The following is a 27,031-nucleotide window of genomic DNA, read 5'->3' on the forward strand; positions in this document are numbered from 1 at the left end:
ACTGCAGATAAAGGAAATTCTATGCAATTCACTACACGCAAGTCTTTGGATAGGAAATAAGTGCAGTCCCATATATGCATTAAGTGCTGCAGCTATCCTGGACTGAAGTCCAGTTTGATACATATATTGGATGCAAAACACCTCACTTCCCCTCAGGGTAAAAGAAGCACATATAAATCAAATACTTTGCTTAACTATCTACTCTTAAGCAGAGACAGTTAATTAAGTGCATTGGGTTTGCTATTCCTGCGCATTGTTCCAAACTTCTTTTGATACCCCAGTAACTTCTGGAAACAAATAGAGATGCTTTACCCTTGTTTTGGCCTTCATAAACACATGACTCTCCATATCTTTGCTGGATTTATTATGGGCAACACCAGCCTTCCTCATAGCGTCATCACTGAAAAAAAAGAGGAAAAAAGGAGGTTGGGTATTAATCGAGGACATCAGAAAATACCTTCTGTCATTCGAAAGGTCTGTAAAACAGCTTTTTACTCCTCTCTCATTTATAAATTTAAAACAAACAAAACCACAAAAAAATCCAAAAACAATCAAAGAAAACGCCAAACCAATCACCATGTACATCACTTAAAACTGTCACCCTTCAAAATGTCTTCAAGTAACGGAGAAAAAAGGCAACCAATTTCTAAAAGGCAACACAAATATTATTTGCAGAAATTCAAGAACAACGGCTAAGCAGATCATCATCTTACCACGTGACATATTATTCAGACAAAATACCAGGACCTGTTCATTTGAGGAAAGCTGAATGACAGCATTAATGTAATCCATGTTTGGAGAACAATGGGCTTCAGCCTGCATTTTCAAAAGGATCCTCTAAACATAAGGTGGAAGAATAAAAAAATAAAATAAAAAAAATAAAAAAAAAGATTGCCTAAAGACATAGAGGTTTCACCAATGAGTGAGAATAACCAGTAGAACTGATTAGTGACAGAGAAGAGCAGAGGTGCAGCAATGTGCAGGGCAGGGAGGGGACAACCAACATGAAAGCAGCAGGTGAAGGAATAAGATGAAAAGAAGGCCCCGTTAATGGAAAGTTGAGGGGAAGAAAAGTAACAGGTTTGGTAATAAAAAGCTTTCAATTCCCTTACTGTTCTTTCCCATTTATAAGCCAGAATCACAGGGACTTGCTGCCCTTTCTCCATCACACCTCTATTAAATTGGATCTAGATCTGCCCTCTGGATGGGATATTAAACATGCAAGAAAAGAAAAACAAAACAAAACAAAAAAACCCACATATTGCTAAGGACATGGGTGAAAAAGATGGGGCATTCTCAGTACATCAAAAAGTAGCAAGCAATTCAACTGTGAAATGTGCAACGAGATAAAGATGGCCTAAAATGAGTTCAGTGAGGTGAACAACCCATTCAAATCCTCCAGGTAGTCTCATTCTTGGAAACACTTCACTGCAAAACCTGTTCTGTTTTAAAGCAGCAACAGTCTAAATTCCACAAACAAGTTATCAGGAAATACTATCACCTTGTAATTAACATCGCAGCAGCTTATTTCTCACTAACTGCTGTTGCATGAGCAGCCACCCTACACTAACTGTGTGTCAGGGTAGTGCTCCCCGAAAGTTTCAGCGAGTCTGAAGGGGGACTACTGTTTTCTTCCCCCTGAACTTCTACCACCTCCCCTGCAGCAGGAATTGTGCTTGCATTAACAGTGAGCTGGTTCGGCTTCCTGAATTAACTCAATAACACAGTCACAGAGGTGAGAATAGATGCTATAGCCTGAAAATGCAGGAGCTTAGGTTGCCAGAACTCACACCCTTACCTTGCAAACAAGCAGCCTAGTAGCATACAGCTAACCTGCTGTAGCCTGCAAAGTACAAGACAGTAGAACACAGCTACCTGCTATAAGGCACCCTCGTGGTAACTTGCTCATGTGGTCTGGTAGACATTAAAAAAATGCTGTTAATACATGAAGGTTACTTAAACTGAAGCAGAATCCAAACATAATGCAGAATAACTATTCCTCCAGGCGCAAATAAGCCTTAAAGTGAGCTGCTCATAAAGATGGTCTGCTGCAGAGGAAGAAGCTATATTCAATTCTTTATTGACACTTCCCTTTTTTAATGCTTTCCCTTTCAGAAAGGCTCCCTCTAAGTCCACACTACTCTCTGAATCCTACTTAACTTCTCAGTCAATGACAATGCCTTTCATTTTGAGAGCACCAAGAACTGAGCAGGCAGAAAGATAAGAAAAAGATTATGCAGAGGGAAGTAAAGGAAGTAACGTGTAAGTAGTACTAAGTGGCTGTGATAGTGATCAATGTGTTATCAGCAACTTAGAAAAAAAATCCACAGCAAAGAAGTTATGTACTTTTATATGTAGCTACCATTTCCTTCTGATGTTATAGAACATGAAAGACATTTTATAATGACTACATCTGCATTACCAATAATGCCACTCCAAGCACTCCATGTGATATCTGTTAGCATTCCAATACAGGTTTATACTAGGAGGATGGAAAAAAATAAAACACACAACTTGTTTTTTGTTCACATATTCATCTGCAATCAACATAAAAATATTTACATTAAAAGACTGGGAAAGTCACTAGGGGAAAAAAAGCCATAGCTTTAGCATAGAGTTAAGGATACCAAATAACATATCATATCCTTGCAGAACACCAAACTCAAAACAACTCTGAAAACTAGATGGTACCAGCCATTTCAGCCTTCAACTGCCTCACTTACTAAACACAACATAAGATGCACAGTAAAACTCTGCCTTTTTCATTTCATGCAGAACACTCAAAGTTGCGGCTTTACAAGATGAAGCATTCAACACCAACACTAGCTTCAGGAATTCCCCATCCATTCTTAAGAAGCTTGTTTCCAGCCCAACTACATGCAACCTCTCACTCAGGCCAGCTGGTCTAGTTGAAAAAAAATCTTGCAAAACACATTCTCTTTCAAAACTATACCAGCTTCCCTATCCAGATCACAGCATGACTGCACAAATCAGTTGTTCCAATGAAACAAAAGGGCAATGAATTCCAGGGCCAACATCATATTAAACATCACCAAATGCTGCTTCACGAAACAGACTATTTGATTACTGTAACACTCAGTTCAATAAACCTTTCTTGCTTAAAACAGTGTGGTGAGGGGGGTGCAGGGTGCTGGTAAGCCATTAGCCACACCTATCCACATTATAAGGTTTCAAAACCTCCAAGTAAACACCAATAAATATATTTAAGATTTAATCACTTGATCTTATGCACATGACACTGTCCCACATAACCATTCTGTAACTAACAGAAATGACATAACAAATTTCACCAATAGCAGCCCTCACTGCAGGAATACTCACATAACACAGACCAGCAGAAGACCAAAGCAGGAATCACCCATATTACTTATTCACATTTGCTTGACAGAACATGTAAAGGCCTGAAGGACCTCGGTCATCAGAACACCACCTTCAGCTAGAGAGAAGAAAGCAAAGGACCATCCAGCCTCCCTATGGCCTTGTTCTAGCATTACCTTTCTTTCCAATTTTGCAGTGGTAAAAAACAAAACAAAACAAAACCAAACCAAAACTCTTCCCACTACACACAGAACCACCCCTTCATAGCTTCACAAGCATACCCTCCAGCACAAGTGACTAGGTAAAAAGCTGCCCCTGCCAAGTTACGTCTGTGTGGCTGCACCATCAGCAGTACTGAAGAACAACCAATGTTTAAAATAACCACTTTTTCTGAGTTATTTTTGAGAAATTTCCCCATCAGGTTTGCTGCATGGCAACCCAAACACTTGCAATGAAGAGGTATTGCAGAGGCAGTAGCTTCTTCAGTTCACAGTTGTGTCGAAGTAAGCATTTATAAAACCAATCCCTCCCTTCCTGGGACTGTAGAATCATCCGACTTCTTGGCCTTTTTTGCCTGAATTCTCATCAGGCAACCTGGGCTGGAATATAAAATTATGGCTGCTTTATGAACTGGTTTTGTGAAGTGTGTCATAGAGAGCAGCAATGCAGATGATCCTCAATCATCTGAGCTCATCTAGTAACAGTATGCAAGTCCTTCTTGGGCCTGCAGTCACACAAGAACCTAATACTGAAGGGGCTTCTTAGGTCATCAAATGCAGGATTCTTTCAAATGATGATAACCGAATCATACACATTGACCACTGACGCATTCACTAGGATACCTATTCCACACGGCATCCTTGCAATGTTCATCCACATAATGTCACTCTTAAAAAAAACAAACCAACAAAAAAACAAACGTAACCCACCCAAAACTTAAATTCAGTATTGTAAAGGAAACCCAAGTGTGAAATAGCAACAAATTAAGACTACCGTATCCAGAAGCTGTAACAATGCACTCAAAAATGAGTTATGTGAATGGTTCCATATATTTAAGTTAACTTTCAAGACCAAGTGTTAATATTTGTCTTGAGAAATACTACTTATTATTTGCAGGATGAATTGGAAGATAAACATACATAGAAGACTGTGTATTTTCATAACTGTTAGGAACAACCTTCCCACAAATTAAGAAAACTTTCAAATGATTCACCAGATATTTATTTTAATTACCTCCTTCTTCTACCTACTACATAAACCTCACTAATGGTAAAACTGAAAGCTTATGGAAAGAAATAGAAATTTGTTGCATACAGAGCTCAAGTCTTTTTAGGCAATATATTGCTTCCATTTCTCATTCAACAAATCTATCTATTATAAACTCTGCTTCCGGCTAGCTTCACTTTATTCCAAGTACCAACATGAAAACAAGCCAAGTTGTCTTCAGACACCTATCACACGTTAATCACTTTAAAAAAAAAAATCCACTGCGGTCATTGTACACTTATCCCAGTAACAAGTTTGATCACTTTTTAAACAAGATAGTGAATACAAACATATAATGTATATTATAAAACTGTATGGAGTGCAAGGAATAAACATCACTTACAGACACCATCTTAAAAAAAACCTGTGTCAATACATCTATAACAAAAAGCACACAGATCATATACAGACATCTGTGAACATATGTAAAAGACAATAAACTGAAGACATTTTATTTCTACTTTTTCACAACAAGAATTAAAAGTTTAAGATTACTGTCATCTCTTCATATGGCATTAACCTTAAAGATTTTACTGGTCAGTAGTAGTGATTTTTTTTTGTCTCCTGCTGTATGTTTCCACTGAAACATTTATCAGCATTGTTTACTGCTCAGAGAAAAAAAACAAACAGTTACAGTTTGCGAGGCAAACACAAAACCAAAGGTTTATTGTGTTAAGGTTTGTATCTGCTTACTCGTATTTATTTCCTCAAAGTTACAGAGCATTCAAGAGCACTTTTGTTTGCTTGTTTTGATGAAGGAGTAGAAGAGGAGAAGAAAAAGCAAGGGATTAACCTAACAAGATTAATGACTTTGCAGAAAGTTTAGAAAGTAAAACATCAGTTCTGTGCACCAAGAAAATTTGCATGGCTTTGACAAGACACACATGATAGTATCTCTTTAATGAATACCATAACAGTTTAATATTGAAACAGCACCTTAAGTAAAGCCAACAGCTAGGCAGTAAAACCACCTGCAGTGAAACAGCAAACTGTTTACGTCTTATTAAAAAAAAAGACAGTCTGTTTTTAAATATTGATTCTCATAAGCAACAAGGCAAGATCAAGCTTTACAAGCATACATAGATAAGGATTTCAACATTACTTTAGAAGCATTGAACAGTGCTTTCACTTCTGTAATAACTACCCTTCGTAGCATAAAAGAGCCTTCCATAAAATAGAAAAAGCATGCAGAGCAAAGTCATTCAACTAAAGGTATTGCTTCGCAAACGACAACTGAAAAGGCAAAAAGCTGAACTTTTATTTTTTAACAGCCTTTTAAGCATCAGATAGATACCAATTGTGATGATGCTTGCTTTGGAAGTAAGAAAACAAATGCCTGCCCAAAATAACCAAAACATTAAGTCACTGACCTTTTTTATTTCATTTTTGCCCTAAAAAAGCCAGATGCAAGGTAGTACAGTGGACAGAACATGTCAAACTTGGTAACACTACAGACACTACCAAAATCGAAGCCCTACAGCAGACGCTGTCAAGCGGGACAGGAAGCCGGTGTTCCTGGGGAAGAGGAAAGTGAAAGGGAAGAAGGTGCGGAGAAATGAGCTCAAAGAACTGGCCCTGCTACCCCCCGCACAGGGTCTGAGCAAATCCTGGTAACGAGGCCCCTTCGCAAGGGGACGGCGAAAGGGCCCGGGGGAGAGGAAACACCGGGGACCACGGGCGAACCCAGGCAGCAAAGGGAGGACCGGAGACGGATGGGACACGGCCCAACCGGGCGCGGGCGGCCCCAGGGGCCGAGGGAGCCCCTGAAGCCCCTCTGGCAGCGGCTGAGGCCCGCCTGCGGCCTACTCAGCGCTGAGGCCCCGGCCCGCACTCACATCTGGCTGACGAGCTTCTGCCGGAAGTTGGTGCTGCGCCAGTCGGTCTCAGGCCCGGTCACGTCCATCCCTGCCTCCACCGCGAGCGCCGAGGGCCGCTACCGCCCGCCGCCGCGCTCCTCACCGTCGCTCCGCCGCACGCCACCGCGGAAACGTCACGCAGCCACTTCCGGCGCGCTGAAGGCTTGGGGGAAATGAAGTCCCGGCGCGAGACCCACCAACTCTCGCGAGAGCTGAGGGCTCGGCGCGGGTCTCGCTGGGAAATGTAGTCCCGCCCCCAGGCCCCCCACCTGCGGTAGCGGCCACGACACCGACACCGGCACCGAGGCGGTACGGCCGCCTGCAGCCCCAGGCCCCGCCGTACGACCGGGCACACCCACGCCCAGGAACACTGCAGGTCCCTCGGGCTGGCGGGTGCCCGGGTGACGCTGGGTGCTCTCGCCCCCGCCGCCCGCCCCGGTTCCGGCCGCTGCCGCCCCTCCCTCGCCGGGCGGGCGCGTCACGCGCCGTCGCCGCGGTTTCCGGGTCGCACATGAAGGCGGAAGCCGCCACCGCCGCCGCTCTCGGTAGGTGGCTGGGGCGGCGGCGGAGGGGGGAGAGGGAGCGCCGAGCCGCCCAGTGCTCCCGGGGAGGTGGCGCCCCCCAGCCGGCCCCGGCATTACCTGTTCCCCCCAGGAGGCCGAGCGAGCCCCGGGGCCGCCGGCGGGAGCCTGGCTGGGGCTCGGCCCGGCGGGACGAGCCCCGAGCGGGTGAGGCGGCGTCCCGCTTCTCCCTGTGCGCCGCGGGGATGCCCGGGGGCATGGGGCTGGGGTGGGGTGGGGGAAGGTGCGACCGGCAGAGCGGGTCTGGGGGCGGCGCGGCGGGCACCGGAGAAGGGGCTGCCAGCCCCACCGCCCGCCGCGCCCCAGCAAGGCCAAGGCCGCCCTTCGCCGGGGCCCCCCTGCCTGCACGGAGCCCCTGAGGATTGTCCGGGCGAGGTCGGCGCCCGTGTCCCCGCGCAAAGCTGCCCGAGCTGGGCTGCCCGCTCGGGAGGTGGGATGAGCAGGAGGGGGGGGTCTGGATCTCAGGACCTGCAAAGGTATTTTCAGCAGGGGAAGGGAAAGTAAAAACATAAATGTGCTTGAACTGGCTTTCACCTCTTCATCACAGGGTTAGCCCAGAGTCAGGCTATCTTTTTTACTGATTTGCAACTCCCTGTAACCTCCCCCTGCAGAGAAAACCACTCATTCTGTGCTCCTGATGGGGAAACGTATAAGTTACAGGGGGGGGAAGACGACATGACCCCACAGATACTTGCAGGAATGAAATTAATGTGGTGAATAATATGAATGAATTCATGTTTGATACAGAAATTGGAGCTGAAGTGTTCTGGAAGAGCTCTTCACTCTCTTCCAGGTCACTTAATTGTTGTATTTGGCACAGAATTAATTACTTCCTAACGTTTTTTTTCTCCTTGTATTTTAGACTATTAAAAATTCATAATGTGGTTAGCAGCTCAACAAAGCAGGTTCAAGTCTTGTGAACTAGCTATGTCTCTCAGGATTCTCAGAATGTATACGAGTGGCTAATTTATAAACTGTCAATTTTGGCATAGTTATTACTTAGAGAGCTTGATCCCATAGAGGCTTCATTAAAAAAAAAAAAAAAAAAAAGCAGTGGTGTTATTATTATGGAAAAGATTCTAGGATTTTTGAGGGGCTTTCTAAGAGTTCTTGGGATAAAGCAATTCTGTCAAAAGAACATATTCCTCACAGATTTACCAGATCTATCTGGACAGAGAACTAAACACCACCTCCTGATTCTGGAAAAAGCTGGAGCCTTAGTGGTAGGCCACTTGTCTTTAGGGTAAGCAGGTACCCCCTGCCTGAAACAGGGCTGGTTAACACTCCTTCCTTTCAAAGGCAAGCAGCTGCTCCATCCAAACCAGAACAGGACTATTGAAAGACTCAGATGACAAGCAAATCTTGTTTCAAGATTAGGAACAAAAGAAAAAAACCCAAAACTAGTAAGAGATAATAAAACTCTTAAAAATATGATGAAGCTGTAAGAGAAAGCATTTCAGCACTGTATTGAATTTTTGTTTTCCTCATTACAATTTCTTGGTAGCATTTGGGCCACAGGCCACCTCCCAAACACGTGCCACGGAAAACTTTACAATTCTATGAATTTGGATAAATTGCAAATTACTCATGGATAAGGGAAAATGATTCAAGTTAGAAAGCTCATACTCTTTACATTATGCTACTGTTCACGGGAAAAGAAATCTTTTAAAATATTTATATATTTAGACAGAGATAAATTTTATGGATTTTTTCCGTAAAAATATTAAATATGAGATGTTTTATTCTCGATATGCCTTAGAAATAACTTTTAATAGGCATGAAAAAAAAAAACACAACTGGTGTTTGCTTCTGAAAGGAGTGAATGCCAAAGTCTGAGAGACAGCATAGTTTGCAAAAGCCGTTTCCCAAACCATGCCTTTTGGCTTCTTCCCACACTTCAGGTATACTGCTAATCCTGGAAAATGAAAATGGTTCAGAAATTCAGCCCAGAGTGATGTGCTTGCATATTTCCATCATGAGTGACTTAAAGAAAGATGGTGTGTATAGACCTAGCAAAAGCATCTTATCATTTGATGAGGGTTCAAAACTAATGTTGAGATATTGTATACTACCAGATGTCTTTGTTTCTTTCTTTTTGTGGGGTCCTCAGTCAAAAGGAGCTGTTTGGGTTGTTTCCCATATTTGTAGAAGGTTCCTAAAGTGAAGTGATATTTCAGAAAGTTTTTGGGGTTTGGGTTTTTTTTTTTTTTGAGCAGTTATGAATGCATAGAGGGATAATTCTGAAAGAAGCACTGCTAAGCAAAGCTTCTGGTTTTCCTTCACTCTTCTTCTCTTCCCTTTTTCTTCAAAAAGCATGAAACTGGCTTAAGTCTTGTCCACACCTAATGGTGTACTCAGTTATCTTCTATGTAGTAAACAGTCTTACAAGTTCCCATTACAAATTATTATATAGTTGTTGAATTATTCCAGTATTTGCACTCCAGTTAGAATGAACAATAGTTTGGATTTTCATTTTACGTTGTTTGTGGCATCACATCTGTTTTCTGAACTACTTTGGCAGGCACCCAGCTGCCTCCCCATTCTGCACACTCCCTGACTAGTTGATCTATTTGTTTGCATGCCCTCTACCCTGTTAAAATTCTGCTACGTAGCCAGGTTCTGCCTATTTGCATTTGCAACCCCCGAGAGTCAGCATAACTAGCATTTTGCTCTAGTCTTGCATCTCATCCTCTTGTCAGGCTTTCAGCTGAAGCCTGGCTTAGATCCTAATTCTTGTTACTCCCTAGGGAGAGGTGAAGGTGTGGGAAGCCTTAGGGCACAGATTTTAAACTTCCTCCAATGCACTAAGACTTTTAAGGGCCTGATCTATTTGGATCACAACCAGTACGCCATACTGGTTGCTCTGCGTTAGAAAAAAACTATGAAGAAGATGGCCTGCAAGAAAGAGAACAGAGCTGCAGCTGAGCAAGCTTTAAGAATGGACCAAGAGGAACCACAAAAATTTCCATAGCAAAAGTGAAGTCATTCATCTGGGTCAGAGTAACTCCATGTATCAGAGCAGGTTGGAGACAAGCCTAGTGTCGTGGTTTGGGCCAGACTGGCCACTGAAAAGAATGATGGATGCTCTCCCCCACCTCTCTTTCCAGGGAGAGGAGAGAGAGGGAGAGAGAAAGAGACTTAGAGTTTAGAAAAAAACTAAACCAGGACACCTAACTAGAAGTCAGCTTTGCAAGAAGAGAGCCTGAGGGTCCTGATGAGCAGCCAGGTTGAATACAATTCCTCCAGTAGGGGCCAGCTTCATACTGGGATGTGTTAATAAGAGCATAGCCGGTAGATCATGGGAAATTAGTTTCCCACTCCGTTCAGCACTTAAAAGCCCACAAAACCCGAATACCATGCCCAGCTTTGAGCTCCATGAAAGAAAGAGCTCCTGAAAGAAAAACCTGTGAGTTCGTTCACGACCATACAGGGCAGGAGCATGTACAAGGAGATACAAGCACATGCAAGGCAAGAAGGCTGGGTTTGTTCAGTCCAGAGAGGAAAAGGCTAAGGGGAGAGCCAGTTGCTGTTTTTTAAGATACCTAATGGGTTACATGAAAACGTAGAGCCAAACTCTTTTGTGGTGCACAGTGTCAAGGATGAGAGGCAAGTGTCACAAATTGCAGGAAAAGAAATTCAGACAGGATAAAGAAGAAAACAAAGTTGATGGTTAAGCACTCAGTTTTCCAAATATTGACAAGGATAGAGATTCTGTGTTTGACTAGACAAGGCTCTCAGCATCCTGACCCGATTTCGAAGATTTCCCTGCTTTGAGCAGGAGATTGGACTAGAGACCTCCCAAGTGTCTTCCAGCCTAAATTATTCCACAATTCTAAGAAAGCCTGGGACTCCCACCAAGCTTGAACCACCTGTCCATATGGCAGTAAGCTAAACAGATTTGGATACCCGACACCAGCAAGCACTAGTTTATTTTGGGCACAGCTGATGCACAAGAAAATATCACTATCTGCATAAAACACCTCTTTATAGAGATGTAACTGACAGCCGTGAGCTCTTCAATACAAAAATGTCTGGGTTTCCATAGAAACTAACTTGGATAATCCTTCCTGTATCCAGCTGTTTCTCTACAGTACAGAATCAAGGCTGTCAGCACAACCAAAACCAACCCACACACCAATAAGCATCACTGTATGACATAGATGCTAGTCGTAGAAGGGGTGAATATTTGTCTAGGTGTATGTCATACCATGCAACACCAATAACAGACTTCAGCACTGTAAGTTTTCTATGCTATGTTTTTTAAAGTGCAGGATTACAGCTTACCTCCCTGGAGAATAAAAGCTGAGTATATCTGTAATGGCAGCAGGATGCATCCATTTATATGCCCTGACCCAGATGCTGGGAAGCTCTCCCAGGTACAACACAGATATATTCTTAAGGAAGTATGACTTTGTTCTCAATCTCGGGAAGCGTATGCTGTAAGACGTATGAACTCCCGCTCCCCAGAATGTTCTTTACTGGAGCAGCATACAAACACCTTGGTGTGACAATTGATCTGCACTTAAAAACTCAAGTAGGACAAACACTGCATTCTGTTCCACCACGTCTATTTTACCATGCCTTTAACTTTTCCCTGTTCTAGTTCAGTTACTCCATTCCTATACTTTGTGTTCTTAAAAGGATGAGGATTTTCAGTGACTACAAGAGCAAGCCAGCATACCAGTCTCACCATTTTGCCGTTTGAATGATCAAGCCACAATCCACTCCCTCAATTCCTCCTGTCCCAGTGCCAACCTCCTCAGTCATAAACCGCATACCTTTGCTGTGAAAGCAAATATTCTATCATTGATCAGAGGGGTGATTTTGTAAAAAAACCGAACCACATCTCTTTTGATGTACAAATAAGCAATTATTTCAGTTGAATAATCAAAAGCCTCACAGACTTGTACTTTTCCATACAAGTAATCTGAAGAAGCATGTTGTGGCAATGAAAGTTGAATACAAGACAATCAGACAGAGCTATCAGCAAGCTACTGAGACACTGTAGCTTCCACTGTGTCCATAGCTTATTACGAGAGACCACTACTGACACAGCAAACTTTCAGTATAGTACAGGAAATAGAAGGAAATACTAGATTTCCTCCATGTCTACCATTGCAAGGTATGGCTGCTTTCTCCCAGTTCCTAAATGGAATCCAGGTACAGAATATGGAAAAATTCAGTCTATTGAAAAAGAGCAGTCATGTCTTTCTAGGCACCTTTGAGGGTTTTGCTGTTTATGGGGGATTTTTTGTTTGTTTGTTTTGTTGTTTTAACTCCTTTATGTGAAGTGACCAAACAGTGCATGTCTTCCTACATTAGCATTGCCTATAGAAATGCACTTACAATTACTGACCTCATATGCCTTCTTTCTCTTTACATACTGGGCAATCAAGTGTAATACCCTAAAATTAATCAATACATCAACCCACATCCTCTAAAAGACAAATGCAAACATATATAACTGCAGTCTCAAATACCCCTTGCAGCCAGCTAAGAAAATCTCTAATCTGATTTTCTCTGCAGTTTCAAAGGGGTTGGAACAAGGACTTGCCTTCCCTTTTTTTTTCCTGGAGACAGCATCCCACAGCACATAAGACAATACTTTTTATCTTTACTACTGTTAAAAAGCACAGCTAACAGAAAGAGTTCCTTGTCTCTTCTACCTTAAGGTCAGTCCTGCAATGCTCAGCCACTGAATCTGACTGTTAACAGCTGACCAGCACTGAAAACTTACACAAGAGGAGAGGAAAAAAAAGTATTACCAAGATTTCTAAGAACTTGGCTCAGTCATAGAGCAAGTTTCTCAGTAACAGATGCAAGAAAACAGAGAGGCCTCAAGAACATCCTCCAAGCCCCCTTCAATGCTCCTTGAGAGATGCTCAGGATATAGGGAACCTAGCTGCATGGTTCAAGGGATCGTGCATTTACATTAGCTAGTAAGGGCCTGCCTACAGCTCCTTCATTTACAGGGACAGATATGCCAGTCTGTGAAAGTAGTGTCTCAAACCCTAAAAGGCAGCAAAGTTTGTGTGTGGTCAGAAAGGAAAAACAGCAAATAGAAGGTTTTCTGCAGCACACAAGAAGCTGAACAAACACGTTCTGCCTTTCCATTCAGAGCTGTTGTGCCTGTACCTCATTTACCTTTTGGTTTTTAAAAGGGCAATAAAGATTAAGCAAAATACAGTTTTGAGGAGACAAAGTTAAATTATTTTCAGCTAAAAATATACAGATGTTATTCAATAAAGTTCCTTGCTATTTTTAAGATTGATGGACACTTAAAAGGCATAACAATTCCTAGGTACATTAACAGTCATTCCCCCCTACCCAGCTGGTACACCACACATAAAGCAGCACGCTTCACTGTTTCGGGTACCAGACAGTAACAAAGGCCCAAAGCACACAGGGGAAAGGTCATAGTTAGACCACACAGCCTAAGAAGCAAGGTGGTGTGCCAACACCAATATCCCTCCCCAGCAAATTTATAGTCAGCATATTTAGAACATTATTCAGAGAAATACACTAAACTGTCAGCTCACCAAGCATACTGCATTTAATCCAGAAAACTTCAATGCCGAAACCACCCCGCTTTTCTTTCAAAGAAGCCCACAATACCACTGCACTAACCCTGCTTCAACAACCACTCTTTTTAACTTCCTACCTACTCAACCCCAGCTGCTCCTTGTACACCTATTACAAAGCTGAGGGCACTCAGTAATCAGCAAAGTGAATCTTGCTGGCCACTCCCCACAAGCCTTCCTTGTCTTAAAGGTCTTGTCTATCAGCTCCTAAGGCTACCTAGGTACTAGTTAAGAGACTTTCCTTGGCTTTTGGCTCAAAGAGGACTTAACCACCTATGTCAGTCAGACACATGGACTAATACCATAAGTGCTTACCTTTAATTTTATAAGTAGGCAACAATTCATAAAAATCAGGAGTGAGAATTTTTCTAGAGTGTTACCACTGGTTAAAACTGTGACAATAGGCATTCATACTTACTTATGAGCATTGAAGCCTGATTTAGGAGAGCAGGGAGATATACATGACAGGATATAGGCTCTCTGAGTAGCCGCAGTGTAATTAAGAAACTTCATGTCTCTGTGTATAAAAAGAGCTCACGAGCACTGGCAAGTTTTAGACCATGTGCACTGTACTTGCTCAGTAGACTCCTACCCTTTTTCCACAGCAGCATTGGTATTCAACCTACAGCTAACTGGTTGGCAGCAAATGTTACTGTGGATGGCAAAATACTCACAGGTAGCTATAGAGAGTGATGAATTTCCATATCATAGTTACTCTGTGCTCCAAACGCACAAGACGGCTCTTGTGTTGATGTACATGCATGAGTGACCACCCTGAAGACAGTCCAGCTCATCAGTGATAGCTAAGATACAATCCAGGGGCAGAAGTTGAGAACAAGAAGTAGGAACCGCCAAAATTCATGAAATATAGCGTAGCAAAATACCTGTTGGCTCAGCTGTTGACTAGCCAAAAATCAGCTGTGGGGGATGGTTCAGCTGCACTCCCAGCATCTATGTATGACCACACTGGGCTTACCTCAGGTCTGCTGGAAGTGCTGGCTTGTTCAGCTATTGCTGACAATTGTGGGATAGGTCAAGCCCGTATCTAGTAGAACTAGCAGTGAGATAAACTCTCTGCAGACCTCCAAGACAGCCCCATTTGTCATTGAAAGCTCTGCAGATACTAATGTTCATACAGGCATCAAAATCCCTGAATTTATTATTTTTTTTTATTTACTCTCTTTGATAATACTATTTGATTTTCCTGGTTCCCGTTACCATATTTGTAAGATAGGATCCCTTTTGGGGCTTTACTTGCTGAAAGCTTCACCCCCTTTCTGTTCCTTTTTAAGATTATTTGGATGCAGAATGTATTCTGAATAGTAACTGTCTATGGCTATATTAATTAAACTTATATTTAAATAAAGGCTTGGCATGATTATACAGTTTTTTTACACTACTCTGCATGTATCATGTATCTCTCTCTCTCTCTGCCAGGAAGCCACTTCTCCTACAATATATTTCTTTTCTAATACTTGTTGCATGGGTTCAATGGTCTGTGTAGTTTAATATATCCCACTTATTTCTCCCTAGCCTCTCTTCCACCAATGGCTACACAATATGACATGCTATAAGCTTGTATCAAAGGTCATGCTGTTTCCTCTACCCAACAAGTCTTTGAATTCAGAAAATTGTTCATTTGTTACATTTACTTCTGCTTTTTGATGCAATGATTTTACTCTCATAGAGACTTCTTTTGATATAGCTCTATAAGTAGCGGAAAAGATGCAACCTTTTTGAGGGCATTAACCACATTAACTCTGGAGTGTTAACCACATTAAACCACATTAACAGAGTTAATGTGGTTTATCTGAGTCTGTTCCTCATTTGGACCATATGTCACCGTACTTTGGTTTTGGTACATTTATTCCCTTCTAGTGAAATGGGAAATTTCTGATCAACATTTAGTAACACTCACTCCTTCACTTGCCTTTCTTACTATATTATCTCCCTTGCCTCAATCCATCACTTTTAGTATTCCCCAGGAGCAAATCAAATGATAGAGTAGTGTTTTGTTTGCTTCAAAAGCAGTCATCTTATTTCTAGGAAAGCATCTACCTGTCATGTAAAATAATCCATTACTTATCTCTTCAGCTGATGATGGATAGTTTTCCCCATATAATCAACCTGAATGTGCTCCGTACAAGGCTGTCTCATCAGAGCTCCTCTTCTGACCTGATTGTCTTGGTTTTGCTGGCAAAAAGCAGACAACCATTAATATGCTTTTTCAGTTTTTTTTTCCATCCCATTTACCATGTAATGCCACCTAGCTTCCTTTTGTTTTGGACAGTGTAGGGTAACTTCCCTCAGAACAATAAACGTTTTCATATTTCTTGGTGTCATCCAGATAGCTCCTTCCTCACTGACCATACACAGAATACCTTGCAGTACTTTGAGAGATTTCCAATGCTACATTCTCTGTCTATGGCTGGCACAATTAAACAATGGCTCCATTTCTTCATTGTTTGGATTTGCTGGGTTTGTTCTGCTTTTGCTTCTTTGACTGCTGATAACCCCTTGTGACTATCCCTTGTGCCACTAAACTATTTCCCAGGCTGCATAACTGTGTCCTAAGCAGTCATATCAGCTAAGTTATTTCCTTTTGCTAATGTGTTGGGTTTTTTTAATGCGCTCTGACAACTGCATAGAGTCTACGAGCTCTAACTGCTACAACTTCTGACATTCTTCAAAGACAATAGAAAGGGTAAATTACAGGATGGTAGAAGAGGACTCATGAGATTTTGAGAGCTTAACCATAGACGTGAAACACAATCACTTCCAGCTAGCTTTTTACAGGTGTTTCCCCATGTGCCATAGGGGACCTTCCTACAGTGTCAATGGCAGCCCTAGAAAAAGGTACGGGATAGCCCTGTTACAGTGCCTATGCTGGAGGAAATACCCTCTCTCTGCAGGGAATCATGGTGAAGTGAAAAGCTAGTTTGAAGTTGTCACAATAAAGAAACTCACTTTGAAGCCTACAGTTTCATACAGTATTTTAGAGAATGATAGATGGAAATGGGCTCAGCTAAGGAAAATGAAAAACGAGACAGAGAGAGGAGAGCTTTCAGATTCTGGAGTAAAATATCACGAGAAAGAGCGAAGGTGCAATTTATATTCCAGCAAAGTTATCAAAGGATATTGGGAAACTTGGAATTTGGCAAAAGTTATGTCAGTTTTGTTCTTTGTTATAAATTATGCAGAAACGCAAAGAAACTCTTGCTAAGAAAAAAATATCCCCACTCTGACTCTTAGACTGAAACCCCAAAAGTCAGAATACTTGCTTGAAAAACCATGTTCTGCCAGTTTGGTGTGCTGATATATGCCTGTTTATTTTCAGTATCATCGTTCAGAATAATTTCTTCAGGGTAGAATGTCTTTCCATTGAATAAAGAGTTGGTTTGATTTTTTACTGTGATAGGCGGGGGTCAGAGGACCATTCATAAAGCAAAAGGTACAAACCTTTGCTGATTCTGTTGTCTCACAGATTTCATTCTGCTACAGCTGGTGGTTGAGCATTTCTGCCTGGGATGGCGGAGGATCAGGAGCTGACTCAGCCACACAAAGCTCAACTCGAGCCCTCCCTTCAGCAGCGCACCAGCAACACATACCGCAGTGCAGAGCACTCTCAGGCCTTGCTCAGTGGCTTGGTATCTCTCCGAGACAGCAGCATCCTCTTCGATGTAGTTCTGGTAGTGGAAGAGAAACCTATTGAGGCTCATCGCATACTTCTAGCTGCATCCTGTGACTATTTCAGGTACACTTCAGTACAGCAGTAACAAACGTGTGTCTGAATGTTACTCAAACTTGCAACATCCAAATCTTCTGTCTTGGCACACTGCTTCTTGAGGTAAAATTAGACCCATAAGATGGAGCTGAATGTATTTCAAAATACTAAGTATGGCTCTATTCATCTCTCTATTATGTCTCTACAGAAATAAAGATCTAGATCCTGCACACTGAGCTTACCTCCACTAAATTCACTGCCTGTGGTACTTGGAGGTATATAAAGAGAAGAGACTATCTGAACAGGTGTCTTCTGCATAAATGCACTCTAGGTGGCTTTTAACATATCCTTAGCATTGTAAGACTGTCCATTGTCGTGATCACTTCATAATATACAAAAAGACAGTAGAAGTGGGTCACTCTGTTACATGCCTGTAGTATGGCTTGCTGTCCATTAAATCAGGCATTCCCTGGTCAATTTGACTAGTAGTTTCTTGAACTGACTTTATTTTCAAAGAGCAAACAAGCAAATCCCAAGGCAATCCAGCCAAACTTCTAACTGGAGGAAGAACTGCTCTAGCTTAGAAAAAAATTCCTACAGTCCCAAGTTCCTCTGTTTTTCCTCTTCCCCACACTCAGAGTATCTGCCTCTGCCCATTGACTATCCATATGTACTGTGTCTGCATTTAAGTCCTTCAGCTGTGAATTGTACCTTGCAGATGGCCCCTACTGTTTTGCTGCACAATGAAGAGTGTTACTTCCTTAGGTCCTAAAGGCCTGTACTCTTCCTATCCTTGGCTTAGAGAAGAGGTAATCCCATAAAAGTGTCTGGCTAGGTTTTTCTCTTTCTGAGTATTTTTTATGTTCCCAGGACAACATAAGATAAGCAAACTGAATATAGGTTCAATGCAAATCTGCCACAGCATGTGCCATTGTCTTTTTTACAGAGGAATGTTTGCAGGAGGACTGAGAGAGATGGAACAAGAAGAAGTTCATATTCATGGCATCTCCTACAATGCAATGTGTAAAATCTTGAACTTCATTTACACTTCTGAGCTGGAACTCAGTGTGAACAGTGTACAGGAAACCTTAGCTGCAGCCTGTCAGCTTCAGGTGAGGTACTGGGAGATGTGACAAAAAAGAAGCAAGAAGCAAAAGCAACAATGAAAAAAAACCCCACGGATATTTGGTTAGATGGAGGGCTAGGGGGTGAAAAAGAGCATGGGTCTGATAAGCATTTCTTTGGGATGCTGTATCCACTGGGAGTAACTATGGAAGGGTAGGAACAATGAATGAGTGCATGCATATCTCATTTGTGCCAATGGTTTTATTACTTATAAAAATTTACCATTTTGTCTAGAGGACTATTTTATACAGCACCCGCTTACAGTGATCTGCTTATGAAAGCTTCCCTAGAATAGAATACCTCTGGCCTATGGTAAAGGACAGGGCTTGCTGCTGAGAAATTGTTGTGCAGCTGAAGCCTGCCAAGAACTTCCCCAGATTGCGTCCACAGGCACATAACCTCCCCTGACCCCGTCACTACAGGAAATCCTACCACTATGGTTTCTGCACTAAGTGCAGAGTTCATGTGCCTTAACGACAAGGGTTTTTTCTCTTATTTCCCCTGCAGCTAACTGCTGCACAAGGCTTTGGTACTAAATCTTAAACTTTCTGGGTGCTTGCTTTGGTTGGTTTCTACACACTTAGCACCACTTTATTAGTGGAGGGGCTCTTGAACAGCAGTTAGTTCTTTGTTTGCCAGTAGTCCGTCCTGCCAGGTACAAAGTCAAATTGTATTCAGAAGACAACACTAAATATTAATTTTCCTTTCAAATGGCTTCCTGTGCTCTTGAGTGATGCAGATATATTTGTTACAGACAGAATCTTTGATACAGGATGTCTATAGTGCGCTGAAAGAAGAATTACAGAGTGGCTGTAAACCTGGCTTTTACCATGTGCTTCATGCCTTCCGTTTACATAACTGCCTCCTGGGCAGCCTGCAGCTTGGTGCTATGCTAACAAACCAGGCAGCCTGGCTGTCCAGTGTCCTGTGTATCTTGGAAGACACATTGCTGCTGCACCTGAAGCCAAATTCATCGGCTTCGGTATAATGTGGCTAGAAGATCTATATTATGTTCATCTACATACCCATGTTGAGTTGTTCTTTTTCTCTGGAGAAAGGTGAATTGAGCGCAAATGAACATGGTAATCAGACTGTGAGGAGAGCAGTCGTCTTGTGGACAACTTTCTTACAGTCATCCCAGGCTTCTGTCACCTGTCTCCTAAGCGTGAGGCAAGTGGTGTCAGAAATGAAAAATCTCTCTCTCTTGCAGATTCCAGAAGTCATTAAGTTCTGTTGTGATTTTCTCATGTCCTGGGTAGATGAAGAGAACATCCTCGACATATACAGACTAGCTGACCATTATGACTTGAGACATTTGAGTGATCAACTGGACTCCTACATTTTGAAGAACTTTGCAGCTTTCTCAAGGACACAAGTGTACCGACAGCTACCCTTGCAGAAGGTCTACTCCCTTCTTAGCAGCAACCGTTTGGAGGTTAACTATGAGTTTGAAGTTTATGAAGGGGCACTTTTTTATCATTATTCTCCAGAGCAACTGGAGACAGATCAGGTCTCCCTGATGGAGCCCCTTAAGCTACTTGAGACAGTTCGTTTTCCTCTGATGGAACCTCAGATCCTGCAAAGGCTTCATGACAAATTAAGTTCCTGTCCTTTAAAAGATACAGTGGCAGATGCATTAATGTACCACAAGAATGAATGTCTTCAGCCAATTCTTCAGAGTTCCCAGACACAGCTGAGATCAGAGTTCCAGTGTGTAGTAGGATTTGGAGGGATGCATTCTACTCCATCCATTGTCCTCAGTGATCAAGCCAAGTATCTGAACCCCTTGTTGGGAGAGTGGAGGCATTTTACAGCTGCACTAGCCCCCAGAATGTCCAACCAAGGGATTGCTGTTCTCAATAATTTTGTATATTTAATTGGCGGAGACAACAATGTAAGTGGTTTTCGAGCAGAGTCAAGGTGTTGGAGGTAAGATAAGGATAATCCTGCTATTATTTTTATTACCACCCTGTTGCCCATCTCTGAGTCAATAAGCCAGTAGTGCAGTCTGCATGCTTGCCAGCCAAAAGATTAGGAACTGAGCAGGGACCTCACTGAAAGAAAACAAGAAATAAAGAAATGAACCTTATAGTAACAGGAAGCTTCCAGCAGTGTTTATGGGACAAAGCCAAGCCTGACAGGGTAGAAACAGCTACTCATTCAAGAGTATTACGTGTGCTACCTTACTGCCTTGTTGGAGGGGGGAAGTAGTAAAGGCGTGGGAAGCCGTAGTTAACTAGGATTACATAGAATCCTAGATTGTCTAGATGCTCTTGAACTAGGATTTTCTAGAAGTCTCCTGTGTGTAGTTTTGGTCCCAATACAAAGGGATTTAGCTAACAAAAAGGATTTTTAAATAAAAGGCTTTTACTGGTTGATTATCGAGAATTTGTGTGCACAATAGCAGCGTTCCAGGGAAGTATCAGCATTCTGTGCCAGGGAAAAGAACAGGAGGAAGGATCAATTTTAAATTTTAATGCCCATTACATTGCAAAACCAGATATAAACCCTATTGTCTTTATATTGTGGTCATTTTTACTAGTTTTAGCTGAGTTGCCCTTATTTTATTGCATGCATAGTTTCACTTCACGACCAGTTTTCTCTGTAACTAAAATTTCCAGACCAGATAGATATTTTGATCTGAAAATGAATCATGAGGATCACTTTGAGCAGCAGATATTTGGGGAAAAGAATCAAAGAACCCACCACATATTTATGCCCTTCTTGGCCTCTTGAAGATTCACATTCAGTCTTTGTGCTATTTTTAGACTGTTTTACCTTATAGAATGGCTTTGTGCAAGCTGAGATTTTGATGTATAACCTGACAGCAGCGTATAAGACAGTGGAAAACCTAGGCTTTTATAGCATGATTATATCAGCTAAAATAAATCTTCTAAAAATAGAGTAAACCAACATTGCTAATAATAAAATGCTGACAAGGCCAAATTTCACTCCACTTACAGCTGAGCTCAATTTCAGCCAAAGACAGTACAGTAACCCACATCTGTGGTGTTGTCTGGTATTCCAGCAATGATTCTGTGGCTGTATGAATAATGTTCTTTGATCCCATTCTTTTACAAGGTATGACCCGCGACACAACAAATGGTTCCAGATCCAGTCCCTACAGCAAGAGCATGCTGACCTCAGTGTTTGTGTTGTGGACAACTATATATATGCTGTCGCAGGCCGAGATTACCATGAAGACCTGAGGGAAGTGGAGAGGTATGACCCTAAAAGCAACACTTGGGAATATGTGACACCTCTGAAGAAGGAGGTAAGGAGTGCATTAGCCACACACAGTACTACAGTTCTACAATTACTGATTTCATCTTTTTAGATGCTTTTCTCATGTCTAGCTTTTAATTTGGTGATAATCAGATGGGAAACAGTAGCCTCTGTATATGGGATAAATTAATATCAAGAAAGAATAATAATATTTGTAAATTCCTTTTTGAGGTTAAATGCTTATTTTTTCCTGTTTTCTTGTTGTTTTCCCCTGCATCTTTGTTGTGTTAATCCTTAAAACCATTTAAAATTGAACACAACCTCTGGGAACAGGAAGTTCCCATTTCTCCTAGGCAGGTAAACCATGAGCCACAGTAGTATAAGCTTCTCATTTACAGTCCTGACAACATGCTTTACTCCTGATCAGAAGAGATAATGCCTCACTAAGAAGGTACATCAGTTTCTATAAACTACTTAGTTCCTGGACACAGAACTGAGATTGGGTAACAAGTTCCGGTGACAATAGCTTATGTGATGCAGAATCACGTCTCAGTCAGCTAACGTAAGACCATTACTCATTTGAAATATGTGAGTGAATAGCTATCTTTTGTCATCAGTACCATTTATCCTTCTAGAACAGCAATTGCCAAACTAGCAGTTGTGACCGCAGGAACCAGGAAACGGTGTGGTGACATGGGAATTGGGGTTATGAGTGGAAAAGTTTGTTCTAAGTTCTTATATTGCTAATAAAGGCAAGAATTTCCATTTTCAGGTTAGAAGTGTTGCAAAGGAGGAAGATAAATACAAACAACTGCTTGATGAATCTTGGTTCAGGAAGAAAACTAAAATCCTGAGTAATCTTTCAAGAAACTATGCTGATTTCTACTACACCTTTTAAAAGCTTTGGGTCAAGTGACCAGTACAAAATAATATTTGTGATTTCATAATGCCTCTCAATTGAGAATCTCAGGACACTTTAAAAATATAAATATTACTGCCACTTTACAAAAGGGATGCAGAGGCAGAAGAGGATAAACAGCTTGCCTGAGGTCACAAATAATAAATGTGTGTTGATGCTGAGAATATAAAAAGCCTTAAGGTCCAATTGAGTGCTAAGTAGGGTATTTTGCATTTTTGATAACACTGCTTGTATAAGAATAATCACCAACAGAAAGGCTTCCAAGCAGACTAGGGAGAAAAATACTAGTATGAATGATCTTCTAATCCAGGAACAATAAAGAATGAGAACCCACTGCAGTTCTGGAAGTTTTAGAAATACTAGTCTTTCGTTCAGAAATTCATGCGTGTAGCATAACCACCTAGAAAGCAATTGTCTGTAAGAAAATCCTTTCAGATGTTGATATCTGCGTAACTCATGAAGAACGTCACTCCCTTAATGTCTATTCCATACTTTGAAACTGGGAGAAATACATAAATCCAGACCTCAACCTCTTCCTTTCCCATGTGGTGATACAGGTATATGCACATGCTGGAGCAGCCCTGGATGGGAAGATGTATATTACTTGTGGGAGGAGAGGAGAAGACTATTTGAAGGAGCTACAATGTTATGACCCAAAGACTGACCGCTGGGATGTTTTAGCAGATGGTCCAGTGAGACGTGCTTGGCATGGGATGGCTGCACTGCTAGGAAAGCTCTATGTAATTGGAGGAAGCAACAATGATTCTGGCTACAGAAGGGATGTTCACCAGGTGAGAACATGTCATACCTGTGTCTTTCTTGGAAGAGTCTCTTTCTTATGGATGCTTGTACTCTGATGTAATGTCTTTCTCCTACTAAGTATGCAAATAAAACTGTCTGCCCAGTGATAGCTACTGCACCAGTCCTCCCCCACTCAGTTGCAGAACTTGCAATGATTTATTTACTGTTGTCTGTCTTGAACGCATTGTCTAACCCACAAAGCATGAAAGGTCTAGCACTTGGAATTCCTACCAATTTTAAAACATCTTTGAAGGATAACATTCATTGGGATGCACATACCCAAAATTAGTGCACCAACTAAATTTACTTTGTATTGTCTTCTCACATGCATTTTTTTTCTAAAAGTCGAGGACTTTTGAATTACCAACATTTAATTGCAGAACAGAGTTATTAAGGATATGTTGGATGGCAATTGCATAATGCAATTAAATATACAGTACCTGATGGTAAGTGATGGCTGGAGAGAATTCTTGAGTCTTATTCCAGTTTCTAGAATTCCTAGAGACATGAAAAGAAGACACAAAAAGTAACTGCTCTTATAAAGTCAATGAAGATGTCAGTAATAAATCTAATTGAAAAGTGTATCTGAATGATAAAAAGGTGCTTACAAATAAAAGCAGTTAGCCAAGTAGGTACCCAATGAAATCTAAAACTTCCCAACATACGGTGCGGAGACAGCTTAGCAGTTTTGTCATATTTGTATGTTCCAGCACATTTTTTCCTAATGCAAACAGATGCATTATGTCTGAGCTTATATTAGCACATGTCCCCATCTCTTTCACTTTTGTATACATTTTTTGAATGACATACAGCTGTGACTCCAGCAGTAGGGTCCGAAGTTGTGATTCAAAGCTATATGGCAACTATGCACAGTTTTCTGCCGAGTACTGTGCTTCTACTACATAGTGATGTGCTCTCTCCATTACCAACACCCTGTCAAAAGACTGATGATATTGCGTGGCTTCCTAAATAGTTTACCACATGGCCAGGCTCTGACACTCTGTCACTAAGATACATGTTTGATTTTGGCTAATCTCTTTCTTTTTTGTACAGGTTGCCTGCTATAGTCCAAGCACTGATCAGTGGACAAACGTATGTCCACTTCCTGCAGGACATGGAGAGCCAGGTATTGCAGTCTTAGACAACAGGATCTATGTCTTGGGAGGCAGATCCCACAACAGAGGAATCCGCATGGACTATGTCCACATTTACGATGCAGAGAGAGACTGTTGGGAGGAAGGACCCCAGCTGGAGGATGATATTTCTGGGATGGCTGCCTGTGTCCTCACTTTGCCCAGGGCTATTTTAATGGAAACAGAGAAATGGTTCTCAGAATGGCATGCAGACCGTGTGAAGTATCACCTTGACTTTCCATCAGAAGTTATGAGCGTATCAGACTGGGAGGAATTTGACAATTCAAGTGAAGATTAGAAAACTTTAATATTTATTTTTTGCCAGTGGATGATGAAATTAAGGATTGGAGAAAATACTTAGATATTTTATATGTCTTTCTTATATACATAAATCAGTATTTAAAGGTTTGAAGAATAAATGTTCTGCACAAAATGCCATTCACAGTCAATATCTGCCCATCTGCAAGTGTTCTGCACAAAATGCCACTTACAGTCAGTATCTGCCTGACTGCCAGAAAGCAGCATTTTTAAAGTAACCTCAGAACTGCCATTTTCCCCCAGTTAAAGTATAGAGGTTCTTTTGCTTTGAAGGAGACTTTTCTTAACCTTCAGCACAGACAGACAAAAAGGCACAGAAGGCTCTGCTTGACTAGCTTCTCTCCTTCCAGCTTTTAGCTTGAAAGAGCTTTTTGAGATTTTTTTTTTCTTTTTGGTAATAAAACTTCCTAGCCAGCTTAACACAGGAAGGTAACACCTAGTGTCTTCCTCCTGTGCCAGGTGTCAGACAGCTTGATTGGTTTTTCAGCAAGATTGAACATACAGAAACAGGAACAGTAGCAAGAAAAGTCTGAACCTTCATCTCATCTGGGCATGCAGCCATCTTTGTAACTGGGTTAGAGTCTGTGAACTGACACCCACTCCTGAACTTCTATACTGCAAGTTCTGTCAACACAGTGGAAAGAAGATTTCTTGAAAAAACTCTCTGTACAAAGTATGGCAATCTCATCATTCAACTGTCAGACACATTTGTTCACAAGCATAAATTAATAAATCCTCATCAGAACTTTTATCTTTTTAACTACTGTCTCAGTTTTATTAACCGTGATGTGGACTCTGAAAGTTAATGAGTTTAACTAGATCCTATAGTACTACATTAATATCAGTGAAAGTACACCAGCTTGGGAGATGGGCAATTTTTTTTCATTCTTTTATTATATGCTTTAGAAGAGGATAAAGAGAGCAGAGATTGGTTTGCCACAGCGTAAGAAAAAAAGTAATAAGGAGATAACTAGAGCTATTGAAAATTGCACTGGTCCAAGACCCTGCAGTAGCTGAACTAATGCCAGGAACATAATACAGAATTACTACAGCTCAGAAAGATATGGCATAGTAAATCATTCCTTCATGAGCCCTAAAAATAATTGGCTTCTGACTACCATCTTGCTTAACTAACAGTTTAGAAGCTGATTTAAAGTCTGAACCAGTGGGATACCTGAATATAGTATGGGATCCTTCTTCTTGGAGGGGCAGGAAGTAATTGGTGCCACCAGAAAATCATGACAAACTACCAAAAGCTTTTAAATCTTCTAGCAATAATGGGGTTGCAGGAAAAGGGCAAAACCAAAGTGACAATCAGAATGATATGATACTAGTCAAGTATCATTACATCATGACAAATACTGTGCACGCTGACTTTAGAGAAATGGAAGAAGTTCCTGGATATTACTGTTAGTTAGGATTATTTTATTTATATAAACAAAGATGATTTCAAAATGGACCTAGATGACTCTACATTAGTAGACTGGGCTTCTGGGAAAGATTCAAGAGTACTTGCACATGTCTTTTAATAAGCTCAACAGCTTTTTCTTGGTAAGAAAGAGGGGCATTTGTTGGACTTTTTTTCTCCAGCACTATCAGTTTTCACCTCAATCTCTGACCATTTGCAAATTGTCAAATGAAAAGATCTGGTAACTGCAGGAAAACCTGTATATGAGCTTCTTCAGAAAATCTTTTTTATAATGAACTCTGAACTGCATATGGAGTCTGGAAATACAGACCTTATTACACTGCAGTATTGGAGACTGACGAGTATTCCTATTTTGCCTACAGAGTTACTTTTAATGTGTAGAAATTGAATGTAGCCCTCAGATGTAAGGACAGATCTCTTTGACCTGGACATCACTAGAACCACTGCTTCCAGACTGCAAGGGTTGCAGTGGCAATTTGGTTTGTCTGCAAACAACAAGCAATTCAAGATTTCTAGTGGTCCAGGTCATATTCTAGACCCAGCTGTTCTAACTAAACCCAGACATCTAACACAAGTCTAATGCTTGCAGCGCATTGTCCACTTCAACTAGTGCCTTCTTTTCCTTTTCCTATGTATACCACTAGAGGGTATTACTTACTATTACAAATAACCAAGCTGATATAGGCTAATTCTTAGATTACATAGGAGAATATAAGACATTCATGAGTAACTAT

At 41.4% G+C, this 27,031-nt stretch overlaps 2 protein-coding genes across 2 annotated transcripts in view; one reads left to right on the plus strand and one right to left on the minus strand.

Annotated features, from left to right (window-relative positions):
- Positions 1 to 6,555, minus strand: part of MED15 (mediator complex subunit 15) — a 29,609-nt gene extending 23,054 nt beyond the window's left edge. Inside the window, exons 1-2 of the mRNA XM_082491617.1 lie at positions 6,441 to 6,555; positions 313 to 400 (exon numbers count right to left, since the gene is read on the minus strand). Coding sequence (XP_082347743.1) covers positions 313 to 400; positions 6,441 to 6,508 — 156 coding nt within the window. The 5' untranslated portion in view covers positions 6,509 to 6,555. The remainder of the gene's footprint in view (positions 1 to 312; positions 401 to 6,440) is intronic.
- A 424-nt stretch (positions 6,556 to 6,979) lies between these two features.
- Positions 6,980 to 25,628, plus strand: KLHL22 (kelch like family member 22). Its single transcript, XM_082491464.1, has 7 exons — positions 6,980 to 7,006; positions 17,108 to 17,377; positions 18,294 to 18,459; positions 19,683 to 20,401; positions 21,554 to 21,746; positions 23,174 to 23,407; positions 24,471 to 25,628. The coding sequence occupies exons 2-7, from the start codon at positions 17,151 to 17,153 to the stop codon at positions 24,846 to 24,848; spliced, it is 1,917 nt and encodes a 638-aa protein (XP_082347590.1). The 5' UTR covers positions 6,980 to 7,006; positions 17,108 to 17,150; the 3' UTR covers positions 24,849 to 25,628.
- Positions 25,629 to 27,031: the final 1,403 nt, after the last annotated feature.

Source organism: Vanellus vanellus, assembly GCF_965231255.1.
Source record: "Vanellus vanellus genome assembly, chromosome: 16".
Taxonomy (NCBI): Eukaryota; Metazoa; Chordata; class Aves; order Charadriiformes; family Charadriidae; genus Vanellus; species Vanellus vanellus.